Genomic DNA, 20,211 nt, shown 5'->3' on the forward strand with positions numbered 1-20,211 from the left:
TAAAAAAGGATCACACTAATTTCAAATGCAGATATTTTAACTAAATTGTCTTTAATCCAATGTCAGGGATCCTAATATTTTTAAATATTCACAGGCCAGTTGTATCACAAATCAGACTGGGTACCACTAGTATTTGGTATTTAAAAACACCTTAAGTATTTTTACAAAATAGCACTTATAAGAAAAGTAATGATTTCTTCATTTTACAGGTGAGGAATTGATGGTCCAGGTATGCTTATGTTATTTCAAGAATTTTTTTCTTTTTCATTTATTTTCCAAGTTAAATCAGTATGATCTGAAAACACAAGAACACTAAATTATATTCAAGTAGCTCAGTTAAGAGAATTGGAATCCAGGTATTAAATTCCAGGTACCAGAAAATATTGATGTGAAAATCTATTAAATGACATTTTTTAAAAAGGCTGGAATCAAACTTGAATTTCAGGTTCTTCCCTGATGTTATAGTCTTCAACTGTATCTATGAGAGATTACAGGAAAGGCAATGAATTAATATTCCCAGGCCACAGCAGGGGAGGGGAACTAGAAGAACTGACATTCTTTGCCAGACATGTTATTATAATTGTGTGGGGTTGATAAAAATCAACCTGCATAAAATAAAAATTTTGAAAGTGCTTCTTAGCATATTGGTACAGTGTCGTCATTGATAGATGCAGTGCCCACAAATGCTGTGTTCATGGTCGTTGGCTACATGACTGCTTTCTGATATGAACTATCAGCTTTAGCTGAGTGGTGAGATAATGCCATCCTATCCCTTATTTAGTGTTTTAAATATTATAAGCTAAAGGAATTTGTATTATTGTTTGATTACTTGGTGTCTCTGCTTATGTAGTTTCTTTGTCCAATACTCTTTTCTTTTTCAAAAGGTGCCCAAGCAAAATTAAACTTAAAAACCTAACATCTGTATCAGAATTCCATCTCATGGCACTTTCAGAGGACCCAGACCTGCAGCACATCCTCTTTGGCTTGTTCCTGTGCATGTACCTGGTTTGGGTGCTCAGGAACCTGTTCATCATCCTGGCCTTTAGCTCTGACTCTGGCCTTCACACCCCCATGTACTTCTTCCTCTCCAACCTGTCCTTGGCTGACATCTGCTTCATCTCCACCACGGTCCCAAAGATGCTCATGAACATCCAAACTCACAGCAGAGCCAACTCCTATGTGGACACAGATGTCCATTTTTATCATTTTGGGATGTATGGATGACATGCTTCTGGACCGTGATGGCCTATGACCAGTTTGTGGCCATGTCACCTCCTGCAATACTCAGTCATTGTGAACCCTAGCCTCTGTGGCTTTTTAGTTTTGGTGTCTGTTTTGCTTAGCCTTTTGGAAGCCCAGCTCCACAATTTGATTGTCTTACACTTTGCCTACTTTAAAGATGTGGAAATTTCTAATTTCTTTTGTGAGGCTTCTCAAGTACTGAATCTTTCTTGTTCTGATACCTTTACCAAAAATGCAATCATGTATTTTGTTGGTGCCATCTCAGGATTCCTTCCTCTCTCAGACATCTTTTACTCATACTACAAAATTGTTTCTTCTGTTCTTAGAATCCCATCATCAAGTGAGAAGTACAAAGCCTTCTCCACTGCGGGTCTCACCTGGCAGTTGTTTGTTTATTTTATGGAACAGCGGTTGGAGTGTACTTTGCTTCTACTGTATCACAATTGCCCAGAAAGATTTCTGTGTTCTCACTGATGTATGCTGTGGTCATTCCTATGCTGAATCCTTTTATGTACAGCCTGAGGAACAGGGACATTAATAATGCTCTGTGGAGGCTGCACAGCAGGACAGTGTAATTTCAGGCATGCAGCTTTCATTTGGAACATGTGTTGGAAAAAGCAGCAATGGTAAACATCTAGATTTCCATGTAACTTATGCCTTGTTATGATAACATTATTTTTGTAGTTTGATGATTTTATTTCTTCATCATGTTTCTTAGTAGAATGGTGTTTTCTTGGGCTAGGAGAAGGAGGAAGTGTTTTTTTAAGTGGGTACAAAGTTTCAGTTTGGGAAGATGAAATATGTGTAGAGATTGTTGATGGTGATATTTGCATGAAGGAGTGGATGCAATTAATGCCACCCAACTCTGCACTTCAACATGAGTGAAAGGAAAATCAGTAAAATAGAGGAAGGATAATGGGGGAGAGAAGAGGGGAGGGAAAAGGCTAGGACAGGGGACTGAAATGGAACAAACAGATTTCATGCATGAATGATTTTGTCAAAATGAATTCAACTACTCTGTGTAATTATTATCCTCTAATCATTTTTAAAATCAATGCAATAAACAGTGGAAACTACACCCAAGTATACTATTGAGTATAGGAAGAGCCCAAAACCTATTGTAGATGTTCAATTCTCCCCTCCACTATTATGAGAAAGTCCTTTATACATTTCAATATTGTGGCTCAATTTGACAGATTGTGAGTTCATGAGACCCCAAGCTCATATGATAGTAAAAAGGTAGCTTTGCTTGCTTCCTTGTAGTTTGAAGATTTCAGTCGATTGCACTCCATACCTGTGTCTCTTCAACCATAGTTTTCTGTATCAGAAAGCTCCTGTCTGTCCCTATATTCAAGTCAATTGTTAGGATGGAGGCTGAGCCTTCATTAGGCACCTGTCACGGAGTGGATGTTGGAACCACAGTTCGTGTTCATGGCCCAACAGAGAATTATCACAACTCATTCTGTGCCCAGTTGATGATGAATGGAGAAAGGCGATCAGAACCATTGTTTTAATCATGAAGACTAACATGAAGTTTAGGCATTGAGATGGGAAGACATCAATATGCAAAGTTTCAGCTGTTATGAGTTGTGTGAATGTGGGTATTTGGTTATGTTGGGGGTCCTAAGAATCTCATTCAATGTTTCCATTTCCTTCCACACTTGGAACATCATCCATGATGGCAGAGTATGGGTTCCTGTAAACTGTTTCCCAATTACTGTGAAAAGATTATGAAAAATGAGGCCAAAGAGAAAGAGAAGAGTACCCACAATACTATGAATAAATAGTGAGGGATACCTAAATGTCAGTATCAGAAATGTGTTCTTTGTATCTTGAGTCATTTTATCTGCATAATCTAACATTTTGCTCCTATGTTATATTATGACCATGAACACCACCATCATCATCATCATCATCATCATCATCATCATCATCATCATCATCCATGAAAGAAAGAAGCACCACATTTTTATGTAGCTAATACCAGGTAGTCTGCTAGAAAATAGAAAAGCCATTTTGGTGTGTCTGATTATAGATACAGGGCATCTTGACAGGAGAATACTGGAATGTTGCCCACTGGACAACCCAATCAGCAATTTCACTTGCCTCTTTCTCCATAATAAATCAATAAATCAATAGTCCCTTTCTCATTGTGTCCTTCCTTTTTGGGATTACTGGTATACCAAAAGGGACAGGAGTGGTTGGTACATTCTGAGTCAACTATAGGAATGACAGAAATAGATTCCAGGCTAAGACCACAGACAGAGAAGATAAGCAGTGAGCAGCACTCATTGCTCTTTCTGCTACTCCAGGACAACCTCACTGTGGCCCACATACCCCTCCATTCTTACAGCCATCCCACTCAATATCAAACAAAGACATTACAGGCAGGATTTTTAAAACATTCCTACTCAAAACTGGAATTTAGAATTTAGAACTGCTCACTGTACATACCTGTGATTTAGAATTTTGGATCTTAGCTTTAAAATGTTGTGGGTTGAAAGCAATGAAAAAGTTTAGTGCATCAAGTGCAGAGTTTGAGAATTAGTTGTCAGAACTATGAAGAAACACAAAATCTAACAGGTGGCTCAGAATTCCGCCTCCTGGGCCTCTCAGAGGACCCAGGCCTGCAGCCCCTCCTCTTTGGACTGTTCCTGTCCATGTACCTGGTCACAGTGCTTGGGAACCTGCTCATCATCCTGGCTGTCAGCTCTGACCCACACCTCCACATCCCCATGTACTTCTTCCTCTCCAACCTGTCCTTGGCTAACATCTGCTTCATCTCCACCATAGTTCTAATATAATTGTGGGCATACAAACTCACAGCAGAGCCATCTCCAGATGTCTCTTTTTATCATTTTGGATGCATGGATGGTAGCCTTCTGACTGTAATGGCCTTTGCTCAGTGTGGCCAACTGCATTTCCAGCCTGCTATGAATTCATGCCTCTGTGTTTTCTTAATTTTAGGGTCACTTATTTTAAGCAGCATGAATGAATTCCATTGTAATCTCCCTGCTTTTAACATGTGGAAATTTCTTCCACAACCATTCTCAACTTTCAATCTTTCCACTTCTGACATCTTTAGTGATAACTCTGTCGTGCATTTATGTTGATGCCATCTCTGAATACCTTATTAATGCCACTTAACTGTGCATTTAGCAATGATTAAAATGGTAAGTTTTTGTTATGCATATTTACCACAAAATAATTTAAATGAAAGTAGATGAATCAGAATAAAAGAAATAAAACATGTAATTAGGAAACATCCATCTCCTAGGAAGATACCCAAAATATTTGTGGATGTTCATTTTCTCTTCTGTTTCTTATTCACTTGTATTAAGAAGTCCTTGGAGATTTAGAAAACATGGAATAATTTGACTAATTATGAGCCCTGTGCATGGAGCCCTAAGGTCATATAATAAATAGTCAATAGTCATCCTATGTCTGCAGCTCTTCAGTTCAATGGCTCCAGTCCAGTTGGCTTCATACCTGTGTCTGATCCTTCCATAGTTTTCTGCACCAGGAAGCTTGTATTTATCACCATATTCATATCAATCCTGAGCACGGAGCCTGAGGCCTCCACTGGGTACCAGGCAGAGGAGGGGCATTGGATTCTCTTTGTCATGACTCAGCATAGACTCAGCACTACCCAGTAAGTGCTGGGGGAGAGGATGGATGGAGGAAGGACTCTCTGGAGTGATCTTTCTCCATCATCAAGACAACATGACAGTGTGTGGTAGATAGATATGAAAATTAAAAATATGCAGAATATCAGCTACTTTAACTTTGAAGTTTATGTATCTGACAGTGGGGGAGGCACCAAAAAATCTCATTCAAAGTTTTGATTTCCTTGCACACCGGTTCTATGCGTGGAAGTAGAAATTGGGTACTGTGAACTTTTTCCTAAGCATTTCAAGTGGTTTATGAAGGTGATGAGGGGGAAGAGATTGGCAATAATCGTATCATGAATGACAGTTTCCCAAAAGGGAGTCTCTAATCTCTATGTTTGGTGTAGCATGTTTCATTTCATGTACACAGTCTTCTACAACTCAGAAGCTCCACCAACATTATTATTTTATCAAAATTGAAAGACATAACTTCATAATTTGTGTTTAGATATAAAATAATGAAGCCATGATTGAATTGAGCTAAGTATCACAGACAACAAGCATTTACCCAGAATATTCTTGGAAGATTTTCCTTCTAACAACCCACACAGCTATTTCAAATACCAAGAAAAATCCCTGATACTCACTGTGCTCTTCGAATTAAGATTCCAGGTGGATCACACAGGTCAGCAATGGTTGGCCTCAGCTGCCTCCATTATAGACAGGATGGCTGAGCTCACAGGCAAAGGTTAATGTTATGGAACTAAAGTGTGGATTTCCTAACTCTTATCCCAAACCTCTGTCTTCTCTACTGGAGCCCACTGGAAATATCTCTCCTACACAAGAGGAAATATCATAGTAATTATGCAGGGGCTCATACTAGACATACCTTGGGAATATTTTTGACAATACATCTTAACAACAATAAGGTGTTTGATGAGGACAAGTTTTTATTTAACCAAAAAATGTTCCTGATTAATAGAACACCTGGAATGCACATCAACTACTAGAATTCAAAAAAACTGTCTGCCACCCACACATATGTGGAAATCCTCATTTGTATTATATGGACTCAGGCACAAGATTTTGGAAAGCTGGTCATAAAAATAAGTTGACAAATTAATTGTTATCCCTCAAGTAATGGTGTGCATCAGCTAAGACTTTTGAGGTTAAGGAAGGTGCTTCACATGTTGATCTAAACTACTAAATTTCAGGGGCAATAAGTGATGTGTTGTAGATGGCTTGAATGAACATTGTGTTTTTTTTTTTCAAGTAAGTTTTAAAGAAAAATGCAAATGGATATTGAAATAAAAAGTAACATGAAGCACGTGGCGCAGAGGTCCAGTCCAGCGGCTGCCGCCTGTCCGGCTCTGCAAGTCGCCCCCAGTGGCCCGGCGCAGCGAGAATGTTCCCCGCCCAGCCTGGCAGACGGCCCCCGCCCTCCCAGCTCTGCGAACGGCCCTGCCCACCCGGCAAACGACCCCCCCCCCCGCCCGCCCGGCTCAGGAGGCGACATGAAGAGAATCTAACCAAGCCTTTATGAAATAGCGAACTGGGAACTAAAACCAGAGACAAGCCAGTTCCACCCCTCCCTTTGGATACTCCGGCAAGGAGCCAGGGGCCCGCCATAGCAGAGAGGGGAAGTCACCAAAGTTCGGCCAACAAGATTCCTTCCCAGCGGAATCTACTTTAGCAGGTGTGTTACTCCCACCCACATCAGATACAAACAACCGGAAACTTCAAAAATCTCTCCATGGGTGAGACCATAGGGCCAAGGGACTCCCGACCCCCAACTTCACCTAATGCCAGTGACGTGGGCATGACTGTAGGGGCAGAGGGAAGCAGAGAAGACTCCCCACCCCCAACTCCCCCAACAGCCAACTGAGAGGGCGTGAAGGTAGGGGCAGAGGGAAACAGAGGACACTCCAGACCCCCAACTCCTCCTACCACCAGTGGAGTGGTCATGATTGTAGGGGCTGAGGGAAGCAGAGGGGATCCTTGACCCACAACTCCCATTACCACCAGTGGCGACACCAAAGGTCTTAGCCGCCAGCTTCCGAGGGCATGCCCACCAAAGGGGTCTGGAAAAATTAAACTATTGACTCCCAGACCACAGCTCCACAGCACTGGGGCTTAGATGAATGACAGAGGGTGCTCAGTCATTCGGGAAATAGGGCACGCGGTGGGGCTGAAAGTGTAACCAGATCCTTGGGGAACCGCCTCCGGTGAGCAGGACCTGGCTGGCTGGCAGGAGGAAGGGGAGGAGAGGCCATAGAAGTGAAATGGCTCTGGACCAACAGGATTGAGAGACTCCCAGGAGCTGCCTTACAGGGATTGCTGTCGACACACTGAGGGCAAAACTCAGCTTGGAGGGCACAGCTGTGCCTACGGGAAGAGAAGGAAATGTATCATTAAGACCTAATTTTATTTCTTATTTTATTTTATTTTTTCTCTTCCTTTTTCCCTCTTTCTTTCCCCTTCCAAGTTTTATTGTTCTTTCCATTCTCCTCTATGCTATCTATCTCCCTCTCCTTCTCTCTTTTCAAGAGCACCTTCCTTCCCCTTCCCCCCAACTTTCATCCCAAGCATTACATCCTCCATTACGTGTAAGTGTCTAAATGCAAATAGGTAAATGTTTCGAGGCCGTCTATAGTGCTCCTAAATACCTAGCTACTACCAACACCCTGATCCAATCCACGGTTAGTATCCCCCTTCAGTAGAGCAACCTTCTAAAGTAGCCAAGACATAGTAACCCTTATACCTTCATAGCACCTAACTTAAAGTCCTAAGAACAAACAACAATCACTATATGCATACAAAATCTGGAAGCCCTTTATAAATTAAATGAATCACCTCTAAAGTACAATAAAGCCCAATATCTCTAGGCATAATCTCCCACCACAAAGGAAAGACAACAGAGATATACAAAGCCAAAACAAATGTATAGGAGAAAGCAGTTACAAAGCAGTCAAACAGAGCTGGAAAGTAATGTGAAAAACATGAAAAAAAAACAAGGGAAAAAAGGATTACAGATAATGCAGGACAACTTAAATCTACAGGAGGACCTAGAAGCATCAGAAACATGGACAGGGAAAGAAATCAAGGCATACCTAACTCAGATGGAATGGAATATTAGAGAAGACATGAGACAGCAAGTCCAAGCATTGAAAGTATATTTTCAAAATGAACTAAACAAACAAATTCAAACTGCAAAGAATGAGCTTTACCAGGAGATAGAGATCTTAAAAAAAAAACAAACAGTAATCTTAGAAATGCAAGAAACCATAAGCCAGATTAAAAACACTAACAAGAATATTACAAATAGATTAGATCAAATAGAAGTCAGAACATCAGATAATGAAGACAAAGTTTATCAACTTGAAAAGAATATAGTCAACACAGAAAAGATGCTTAAATCTCACGAGCAGTCTATCTAAGAGATATGGGATCTCATCAAAAAACTGAATTTGAGAGTCATTGGGATAGAAGAAGGCACAGAGGTTCAAACCAAAGGAATGGACAACCTATTAAATGAAATAATCCTAGAAAACTCCCCAGAGATGAAAGATGGAATGGATTGCCAAATCCTGGAAGCCTACAGGACCCCAAACATCCAAAACCATAATAGACCAACTTCAAGACATATAATTATGAAGATAGTCAACATACAGAACAAGGAGAGAATATTAAAAGCTACGAGAGAAAGGAGGCAGATTACATTCAGGGGTAAACCAATTAGGTTAACGACTGATTTTTCATCACAGACTTTGAAAGCGAGAAGATCCTGGAACAATGTATTTCAAATGCTGAAAAATAATGGATTCCAACCAAGAATACTGTATCCAGCAAAATTAAGCTTCAGATTTGACAATGAAATTAAAACCATTCATGATAAACAAAAGCTAAAAGAATTTGCAGCCAGAAAACCAGCACTGCAAAGCATTTTGGGCGAAATTCTACAAGAAGAGGAATGGAAAAATAGTGCCCAAAACTAACTGCAGGAGGTATCTCAGTAAAGGTGGAGGAAAATAACCAAAAAGTAAAAACTAGCCAAACTAAAATAAATAAATAAATAAACATGACTGGAAGTACAAATCATACTTCAATTGTAACCTTAAATGTTAATGGACTAAACTCACCAATCAAGAGACACAAGCTAGTAACCTGGATCAAAAAAACAAATCCAACAATATGCTGCCTTCAGGAGACTCATATGATAGGAAAAGACATACACAGGCTGAAGGTGAAAGGTTGGGAAAAATCATACCACTCACATGGCCCTCGGAAGAAAGCAGGAGTGGCCATACTCATATCGAATAAAATCAACTTCAAACCTAAGTTAATCAAAAGGGATAAAGAAGGACACTATATCCTGTTAAAAGGAACCATCCACCAACAAGACATAACAATTATCAATTTGTATGCACCAAACAATGGTGCGGCAACGTTCATAAAACAAACTCTCCTCAAGTTCAAGAGTCAAATAGACCACAACACAATAATTATGGGTGACTTCAATACACCGCTCTCACCATTAGACAGATCCTCCAGACAAAAGCTGAATAAAGAAACTGTAGAACTCAATGACACAATCAATAACCTAGACTTAACCGACATATATAGAATATATCAACCATCATCAAGTGGATACATGTTCTTCTCAGCAACACATGGATCTTACTCAAAGATAGATCATATATTTGCCATAGGGCAACTCTTAGTAAATATACAGGTGTGGAGATAATACCATGCACCATATCTGATCATAATGGAATGAAACTGGAAATCAATGATAAAAGAAGGAAGGAAAAATCCTGCATCACATGGAAAATAAACAATATGTTACTGAATGATCAATGGGTTACAGAAGACATAAAGGAGGAAATCAAAAAATTCTTAGAGATAAACGACAATTCAGACACAACATACCGGAATCTATGGGACACAATGAAAGCAGTTTTAAGAGGGAAATTCATTTCCTGGAGATCATTCCTCAAAAAAAGAAAAAAAAAACAACAAATAAATGAACTCACACTACATCTCAAAACCCTAGAAAAGGAAGAGAAAAACAACAGCAAATATAGCAGAAGACAAGAAATAATTAAAATAAGAGCAGAAATCAACGAAATTGAAACAAAAAAAAACCTTTGAAAAATTGATAAAACTAAAAGTTGGTTCATTGAAAAAATAAATAAGATCAACAGACCTTTAGCCATGCTAACGAAGAGAAGAAGAGAGAAAACTCAAATTACTAACATACAGGATGAAAAAGGCAATATCACAACAAACACTACAGAAATACAGAAGATAATTAGAAACTATTTTGAAACCCTATATTCTAATAAAATAGAAGACAGTGAAGATATGGATAAATTTCTTAAGTCATATGATCTGCTCAGATTGAGGCAGGAAGACACACACACAATTTAAACAGACCAATAACAAAGGAAGAAATATAAGAAGCCATCAAAAGACTACCAACCAAGAAAAGCCCTGGACCCAATGGGTATACAGCGTAGTTTTACAAAACCTTCAAAGAAGAAATAATACCAATACTTTTCAAGCTATTTCAAGAAATAGAAAAAGAAGGAGCTCTTCCAAATTCATTCTATGAGGCCAACATCACCCTGATCCCGAAACCAGACAAAGACATTTCAAAGAAAGAAAACTACAGACCAATATCTCTAATGAACATAGATGCAAAAATCCTCAATAAAATCCTGGTGAATTGAATAGAAAAGCATATAAAAAAAATTGTGCACCATGATCAAGTAGGATTCATCCCTGGGATGCAAGGTTGGTTCAATATACGGAAATCAATAAATGTTATTCACCACATCAATAGACTTAAAGATAAGAACCTATGATTGTCTCGATAGATGCAGAAAAAGCAATCGACAAAGTACAGCATCCCTTTATGTTCAAAACACTAGAAAAACTAGGGATAACAGGAACTTACCTCAACATTGTAAAAGCTATATATGCTAAGCCTCAGGCTAGCATCATTCTAAAAGGAGAAAAACTGAAGGCATTCCTGCTAAAATCTGGAACAAGACAGGGATGCTGTCTCTCACCACTTCTATTTAATTTAGTCCTTGAAATACTAGCCAGAGCAATTAGACAGACAAAAGAAATTAAAGGCATAAAAAATAGGAAAAGAAGAACTTAAAAAATCACTGTTTGCGATCGACATGATCCTATACCTAGAAGACCCAAAAGGGTCTACAAAGAAACTACTAGAACTAATAAATGAATTCAGCAAAGTGGCAGGATATAAAATCAACACACATAAATCAAAGGCATTCCTGTATATCAGCAACAAAACTTCTGAAATGGAAATGAGGAAAACCACCCCATTCACAATATCCTCAAAAAAAAAATACTTGGGAATCAACCTAACAAAAGAGGTGAAATATTTATACAATGAAAACTACAGAACCCTAGAGAGAGAGATAGAAGAAGATCTTAGAAGATGGAAAAATGTACCCTGTTCATGGATAGGCAGAACCAACATCATCAAAATGGCGATATTACCCAAAGTTCTCTACAGGTTCAACGCAATGCCAATCAAATCCCAACGGAATTTCTTGTAGAAGTAGATAAAGCTATCATGAAATTCATATTGAAAAACAAAAGACCCAGAAAAGCAAAATCAATTCTAAGCAGGAAGTGTGAATCTGGAGGTATAGCAATACCAGATTTCAAACTGTACTACAGAGCAATAGTAACAAAAACAGCATGGTACTGGTACCAAAACAGGCAGAAGAAAAAGTTGGCTCTGATCTACATTTTGTGGGGTCGGGCTCCAAATTCCTTAATAGGATGCCCATAATCCAAGAGTTAAATACAAGAATAAACAAATGGGACTTACTTAAACTCAAAAAATTAAACAACAAGATAACAAATAACCCAATCAACAAAAGGGCCAAGGACCTGAACAGACACTTCTCAGAGGAGGACATACAATCAATCAATAAGTACATGAAAAAATGCTCACCATCTCTAGCAGTCAGAGAAATGCAAATCAAAACCACCCTAAGATACCATCTCACTCCAGTAAGATTGGCAGCCATTATGAAGTCAAACAACAATAAGTGCTGGCGAGAATGTGGGGAAAAGGGTACACTTGTACATTGCTGGTGGGACTGCAAAGTGGTGCGGCCAATATGGAAAGCAGTATGGAGATTCCTGGGAAAGCTGGGAATGGAACCACCATTTGACCCAGCTATCGCCCTCCTTGGTCTATTCCCTGAGGACCTTAAAAGAGCATACTATAGGAATACTGCCACATCAATGATCATAGCAGCACAATTCACAATAGCTAGACTGTGAAATCAACCTGGATGCCCTTCAATAGATGAATGGATAAAAAAATGTGGCATTTGTACACAATGGAGTATTACACAGCACTAAAAAAAGACAAAATCATGGATTTTGCAGGGAAATGGATGGCATTAGAGCAGATTATGCTAAGTGAAGCTAGCCAATCCTTAAAAAACAAATGACAAATGTCTTCTTTGATATAAAGAGAGCAACTAAGAATGGTACAGGGAAGAAGAGCATGAGGAAAAGATTAACATTAAACAGAGATGAGTGGGGGGAGAGAAAGGGAGAGAGAAGGGAAACTGTATGGAAATGGAAGGAGAACCTGATTGTCACACAAAATTACATATAAGAGTTTGTGAGGGGAAAGGGGGAAAAAACAAGGGAGAGAATTGAATAACAGCAGATGGGGTAGAGAGGGAAGATGAGAAGGAAGGGGAGGGGATAGTAGGGGATAGGAAAGGTAGCAGAATACAACAGTCACTAATATGGTATTATGTAAAAATGTGGATGTGTAACCCATGTGATTCTGCAACTTGTATTTGGGGTAAAAATGGGAGTTCATAACCCACTTGAATCAAATGTATGAAAGATGATATGTCATGAGCTTTGTAATATTTTGAACAACCAATAAAAAAATAAAAAAATAAAATGGAAAATTACAAAAAAAACCTAACATGAAAATATTGACAAAAATATGCACACTGAATTTATGGGAACAGTTTCTTTGGTGGAATAGGTATATAGAAAATAGGATCATGCAGAGATATTAAGAACCTAATTTAAATCCTTATAAAATATTGATTGTGAAGCACATATTACTAAATGTTTATTTTTAATATGGGCAGTAGTTATTGTTAATAGTCACAGAAAAATCACACTAATAGAGCATTTTCAGAATGCCAGCAAATATTCTAAGGCTGTGATTCTCAACCCTGGTATAAGACAGGATGACCAAGATCTTCACTAGCTGATATTATAATCAAACTGATTTTAATCAAGTAACAGGGCATCTTGGTATTTCAAAATATTCACAAGTAAATATTATAAATGAGACCAAAAACTGCTACTTCATGTGATTTAAAAAATATTTTAAAGCATTTCAAAAATAACACATAAGCTAGGAAATTATTTTACCCAGTTTAGATGTAACTAAATGGTCCAGATGTGTTTAAATAATTTCCTACAGTTTTCTGTTGTGTTTTTCCCAATTAAATGACAGTGTGACTTGACAAAGGAATAAACCTGAGCTGCTTTCAAGTAGCTGAGGTAGGAAAATTATAAGCCATTTACCAGGAAATATTGATATGAAAATCTACTAAATGGTATTAGAAGTATCATATCCCAAACTTCGGTTCTGTGTGTTCCCTAATGCTAAAGTCCTCAAACATATGTAAAAGGGTTTATGATCAGAAGAACAAAGAAGCAGTGTACCTAAGCCATTATAAAGTTTTTAGAAAGCAAGGGATAGATTTCTTTAGTAGATATTGAGGGAAGACATATAGAGTTGACAAACATATACACAACAAGAAAATTCAAAAGCGCTAATATTTCATTATCAGTGAATCATTGATGGGGCAATGTGCCCTAAGGTTGATGATATTGGTTATGTACATTCATTTTAAACATATTAATCAAAATTAGAGTCCAACACCAATAATGATTCAAGCTATCTATTACATTAGTGTTGAAATACATACAAAATTTGAGTGAGGACTTCATTCACACAGGAGGGGAAATAGAATGTATGAGAAGCAGAAAAACTCAGGGGAAATAATTAGTGCATAATGCTTTCTGATGTAAATGATCAAATTTAGTGTACTAAAATAAGTGAAAAAAGAAAGAAAAGGTGGAGGGAAGGAATTCCATGAAAATAGAAGAGGTATCAGAGAGTAGAGGAAGGGATTGAGGGGGAGAAAGGAAGGACTGGGAAAAGGAGGAGCCAGGAACTGAGCCAGACCGAGCTCTCCTTCCTGCATATGTGAATACACCATGGTGAATCTCACTTTTACTTATATCCACAAGACAGACATATGCGTGGTGTTTAAATATTCTAGGCTAATGTAATGGGTAACATTGTGTTCATGCTTGCATGTATTTATTGGTTTCCTTTTTCCAACACACTTTTCTTTTTCAAAAGGTGCCCAAGCAAAACTGAACTGAAAAATCTAACACTTGCCTCAGAATTCTATCTCATGGCACTCTCAGAGGACCCAGACCTGCAGCCTGTCCTCTTTGGACTGTTCTTATCCATGTACCTGGTCCCATGCTTGGGAATCTGTTCATCATCCTGGATGTCAGCTCTGACCCCCACCTCCACACCTCCATGTACCTCTTCCTCTCCAATCTGTCCTTGGCTGATTTTGGTTTCATCTCCACCATGGTCCCAATCATAATTGTGGGCATCCAGACTCAGAGCAGAGCCATCTCCTATGTGGGCTGCCTGTCACAGATGTCTTTTTTCTCATTTTTGGGTGCATGGATGATATGCTTCTGACTGTAATGGTCTATGACCACTTTGTGGCCATCTGTCACCCCCTGCATTACCAAGTCATCATGAACCTTCGCCTCTGTGGCTTTTTAGTTCTGGTGTCTCTTTTGCTTAGCCTTTTGGAATCCCAGCTCCACAATTTGATTGCCTTATACTTTACCTACTTCAAAGATGTGGAAATTGCTAATTTCTTCTGTCAACCTTCTCAGATCCTTAGTCTTATCTGTTTTGATACCTTTACCAAAAATATCATCATGTATACTGTTGGTGCCATCAATGGCTTTCTTCCTGTCTTAGGGATCTTTTTTCTCTTATTATAAAATTGTTTCCTCCACTCTGCGAATTCCATCCTCAGGTGGGAAGTACAAATCCTTCTCCACCTGTTGGTCTCACCTGGCAGTTGTTGGCTTATTTTATGGAACTGCCATTGGAATGTACCTTGCTTCAGCTGTATCAGACTCTCCTAGAAAGATTGCTGTGTTCTCCGTGATGTACACTGTGGTCACCCCCATGCTGAACCCCTTCATCTACAGCCTGAGGAACAAGGACATTAAAACTGCCCTGATGAAGCTACAGAGCAGGCCATTCTAGTCACATTAACACTTTCTTTCTTTCTGTAGTTCAGGTTGAAAAAACCAACCATATAGACCTACATTCTCCTTTATGTGACTCTAGGTGTGTGATGGCGTTCATTTCACTCCATGTTTCATATGTAGATATTGCTGCCTTTGGTTTGTATTTAATTGAGTTTTATGAGTATTCAGAAACATTTTTGTCATCATTAACCTTTGTAATTTCTGAACAACACTGGCCTCCGAATGAAATGTTAAACTCTCTTTCTTAGCCAGGGGTCAGGGTATGGCACCAGGATTAAACCCAGGGTCTTTTAACAAATTGCAGTTGTAAAAGATAAGCACTGAATTTTTAAATGATAACAAAAAGGGGGAAAGTATTTTGCACTGTGTAAACACAAACATGTTACCATCTGCCAGCATCCAGAGTGAAAGAAATCTTAGAGTCCAAATAAATTAAATGATGATGATAATGATGATGATGCTGACAACCACCATGATAATAACAAGGATATCTTCCCTTAATGAGTTTTTACCATTTTCAAAAGTGCTACAAGTAGGGCTGGAGTTGTGGCTCAGTGGTAGAATGCTTGCCTGGCATGTGTGAGGCCCTGGGTTTGATCCTCAGCACCACTTATAAGCAAATTAATTAAATAAAGGTCCATTGACAACTAAGAAAATCTAAAGTGCTATACTTACTATCATTAAAAATGAAAACATTAAGCCTTTAGATGAGTACCAAGTTCTAGCACACAGCTAATAAATTCAGGATCTGGTTAAAAAAAATCAAATTTTCTGTTTGTAAAGCCCATAAATTGAATCTATTAAGGTGAGAATGAAAGTTTAAATAATCGATTTTTAACAAGGCACTGAAGACTGTTTTAATCAATACATTTTAGCACATCTTCTCAGCACCCTCTTGGTTAAGTGAGTCTTTTTCCCTCATAAATTTACAGTTGAATAAGTTGAACGGAATATGTTTTCTACCATATTCAAAGTCACACTGTTTTTAATAGTTTACCTTTAAACACCTGAAAGGTTTACTTTTAAAAATGTACTTCTTTAAAGTAATAAGAGGAATGAGTATGTTTTGATAGGAAACCCTTTGCCTGGTGTTTGACAAAATTACCTGCTATCATACCTGGCCCTGGCAGATAAGCACTGTGGTGGCCCTTAACTTGCTGCTGAAGAATCTGGGGGTTAGGGAGGATCCCTGAAGAAAGCCAGGTGGGGGAGTAAGATGGTGGCAAAGGTCTCCAGCCCTTGGCTCTCCATTGACACACCAGTATGATCAGCTGTGCCCTAAACTACCTTTGAGAGAGCTAAAGTAGTTGGGTCAGAGGACATGGCACCCATTCTGGGGGTAGTAATGAGTGGAGCTCTGAGGTAGCAATGGCCTCAAGTTTTCAGGCAATATCTGGGGAGTTGAGAGTCTTCCAGTCCCAGATATTTCTGTGTGTGTGTGTGTGTGTGTGTGTGTGTGTGTGTGTGTGTGTGTGTTTCTCTTTTAAATTCAGGCATGGGTTGTCACAGTACTCTTAGACTTAAACTGAATTTCCTGATCCATTTCTACAGTCTTTTCCCATCTTTAGATTCCTTAGTGTTTTCCAGTCCTGGACATTTTAATAAGGAGTTTCTGGTTTTATTTATTTTTTTTTTGTTTTGATTTTGTATTTTTTCCTGATGGACAAAGTAGGACTTAAATAAAGAGTGGTCTGTTGCAATCTTCCCTCCTCAGAGCTACCTGGCTGAGAGACCCCCATGCTGTGGAAGTGAAGTCAGTTCGTCCTTAACTGTTGTGAATAACACTTTATCACATGCCTACTCAAGTTGCATATGGAGGGCAGGGTGCATCTGGAGGACTGGGAGAGAATGTGAAGAAGGCCAGATGGCAGGTATTGAGAGGTGGATGGGGTGGAAGAATCTATTGGCTAAGGCATTTAGAATGACTGTGCCATAGGAGAAAAGAATGCTGTTTTTTACTTGAAGTCATTTCATAGAGGGTGACACGGACAGGACACTCACACCACAGCCAAGGAAAAATTTACAATACGTGACATGTTAAAACTGAGGGTAGCATGTAATTTGTTCTTATTCCAATTCCCCTACTATGATGAGTACCTGAAGAAAAATTAAAAGCAGGACTTCTTGCATTCTTTATTAGATATCTCCAATTTTTTAAAAAAGCATGTCTTCATTATTGTATACATTTACTTTTGTAGAACTGTTTAAAATCTATATTTTATTCTATAACTCCTAATCTTGGGAGGAAATAATTCCATTCTTCATCATATTAAAAACAAATAAGCTCACATTTCTTCTCTCAAGAGTTTATGGAACATACTATAGAAAGTCAACCAATCTAGGGAGGAATTGAAATACTGGATGTATGTCTATAAAATATAAATATTTAGTATTTTAATAGGATATTGTGATGGCTAATTTTATGTATAAAATTGGTGGGCTATTGATGTCTAGATTTTTGATCAAACATCATCCTGAGTATATGTGTCTGTAATTGTCAAATTATTTTAATTGAGTTTATCCTTTTAGTCGATAGACCAAGTAAAGCAGATTGCCCTGCCCCGTATTGGTCTGTTTTCTGTTGCTATAACAAAATATCTTAGGCAGAGTAACCTATACAGAAAAGAAGGTTTATTTAGCTCAGAGTTTTGAAGACTGAACCTCTAAACAGTCTGGCACTGGCTGTACTGAGAGCCTCAGGACAAATGAGATTACAATTGTGCAAACACCTGTGAGGCAGAGAACCCATGGCAAGGCAGGACGACAGAAAATGAAGAGGGGCCAATCGTATTATTTTATAGGAAACCTGAAATATGATGCCACTTACCACATCTCACAGGGATGTCCTGAACAACGAAATAGATTTAAAACAAGCTTTATTTCTTCAGCACATTTTGAAATGTTACAATTGTTGACAAATCTCAACATACATTTCCCCCCTTTTACAATCACTCAGTGTTCACTCGAAAATAGAAATAAATCTAGTTATTATAATGGAGTGAATTGCATATGGGCAATAAGCTGGATAGTTACTACAGGACAAAGGCCAAAAGGGGACACTGAGTCACAGAGACAGTAACTGAAGGAGCCTGTCAATCACTGAGGACTCAGGAGTGGGAAGGGAGTGAGTACACCCTGTAACTCCAGCCTAATAAGCCTCTGAAATGTGATGAGGGGTCAGAGCCAGCAATCTGAAAAATGATGTGCCCACGAGGTAGAATTCCTAGGTCTAGGTGTTACTACTCATGGCTTCTCCCACATACATTCCAACAGAGCAGCTCAGGTCCTGACATAGACTTTTCCACTGTGGAACCTCCTTAGGGCATTTTTAATGTCCCTGTTCCTCAGGCTGTAGATGAAGGGATTCAACATGGGGGTGACAATGGTGTACATCACTGAGGAGGCCACACCCCTTCTAAGAGAATGTGAAACAGCTGACCCAAGGTACACCCCAACACTTGTTCCATAAAATAAGACAACAACTGAGAGGTGAGACCCACAGGTGGAGAAGGCTTTGTACTTCCCCCCTGAGGATGGGATTCGCAGAATGGAGGAAACAATTTTGTAGTAAGAGAGGAGTATTACTGAGATAGGGAAAAAACCAAATATGGCACCAACAAAACATGTGACTAGGTTTTTGATGAAGGGTTCAGAACAGTCAAGATTAAGGATTTGAGCAGGTTCACAGCAGAAATTATAAATTTCCACACTATTGAAGTAAGCAAATTGTAAGACAATGAAATTATGCAACTGGGAGTCCAAAAGGCTAAATAAAAAAGACACAAAAACCAAGAAGCCACAGAGGCGAGGGTTCATGATTACTGGGTAATGCAGGGGGTGACAGATAGCTACAAACCGGTCATAGGCCATTACAGTCAGAAGCAGATCATCCATACATCCAAAAATGATGAGGAAAGACATCTGTGTCAGGCAGCTCACATAGGAGATGGCTCTGCTGTGAGTTTGAATGTTCACCAGCATCTTTGGAACCGTGGTGGAGATGAAGCAGATGTCAGCCAAGGACAGGTTGAAGAGGAAGAAGTACATGGGGGTGTGGAGGTGGGGGTCAGAGCTGACAGCCAGGATGATGAGCAGGTTCCCAAGCACTGTGACCAGGTACATGGCCAGGAACAGTCCAAAGAGGACAGGCTGCAGGTCTGGATCCTCTGAGAGACCTATGAGATGGAATTCTGATATCTGTGTAAAATTGTGTGGTTCCGTATTTCTTGGGCATCTTTTGCAAAAAGAAAAAACAATGTAAAATTGTTGGTGAAAAAAAAAAAAGTTAACAGGCACCCAGTACTCCACATATATTTTGAACTCACATATTCACAATTTAAGTGTTCACATTTCAGTTCTGTAAACCCTCAGTAATGTTTCTCAGTTGGGCAAACTTAAACTTCCAACTATCCCTATTCATGGTTTCTGTGTTATTCACTTTCTTTTTTGCACACCTACTTTGGAGAGACTTAAGTTGAACCCTGATAACCAAGAACATCAGTGATAACAACTCCAAGCTCACCTTGCAATCTGACCTATTCTTTTGAGAAAATAATAGAAAAAAAGTAAGAGTTCCCACTTCCAGAAAAACAAACAGAAACCAACATCACTGTAAAGGAATTTAAGAAGCATTGAAATTTACCTTATTCTTACCTTAAACCAAAGTGCAGTATCTATGTACTTGAAATGCACAATATTACAAAATCTACAAGAGTTAGACTGCATTATTATAATGCTATTAGAGTTGACAGTTGGAAATCAGAATACATAGTTATGTGCCAGTAACTCCCAGAAGGTTTTCTTCTTTGTTAGGTTTCTGATTTACTTCCTTTATTCAAGTACTCACTCAAATTTTGATAGTCTTTTAAGAAGTATCTAATATAAAAGTCTTATCTCTGATGGTAATGAACTTCAACTTTACATAAATAGTGCTTGGTTAAATGCACATAAT

At 38.7% G+C, this 20,211-nt stretch overlaps 1 protein-coding gene and 1 pseudogene across 2 annotated transcripts; one reads left to right on the forward strand and one right to left on the reverse strand.

The window, feature by feature from the left end:
- Positions 1–939: 939 nt before the first annotated feature.
- Positions 940–15,255, forward strand: LOC308643214 (olfactory receptor 7E178-like; annotated as a pseudogene). The gene is made up of 3 exons: positions 940–1,214; positions 3,791–4,034; positions 14,557–15,255. The product of its transcript is annotated as an olfactory receptor 7E178-like (transcript).
- Positions 15,256–18,539: 3,284 nt separating this feature from the next.
- On the reverse strand, positions 18,540–19,382 carry LOC308643215 (olfactory receptor 7E178-like; the record flags this gene model as incomplete). Its single annotated transcript, XM_081283131.1, has 1 exon — positions 18,540–19,382. The coding sequence occupies one exon, from the start codon at positions 19,380–19,382 to the stop codon at positions 18,540–18,542; it is 843 nt and encodes a 280-aa protein (XP_081139257.1).
- Positions 19,383–20,211: the final 829 nt, after the last annotated feature.

The sequence above is a fragment of the Spermophilus citellus genome (genome assembly GCF_964194105.1).
Source record: "Spermophilus citellus genome assembly, chromosome: 3".
Classification (NCBI taxonomy): domain Eukaryota; kingdom Metazoa; phylum Chordata; class Mammalia; order Rodentia; family Sciuridae; genus Spermophilus; species Spermophilus citellus.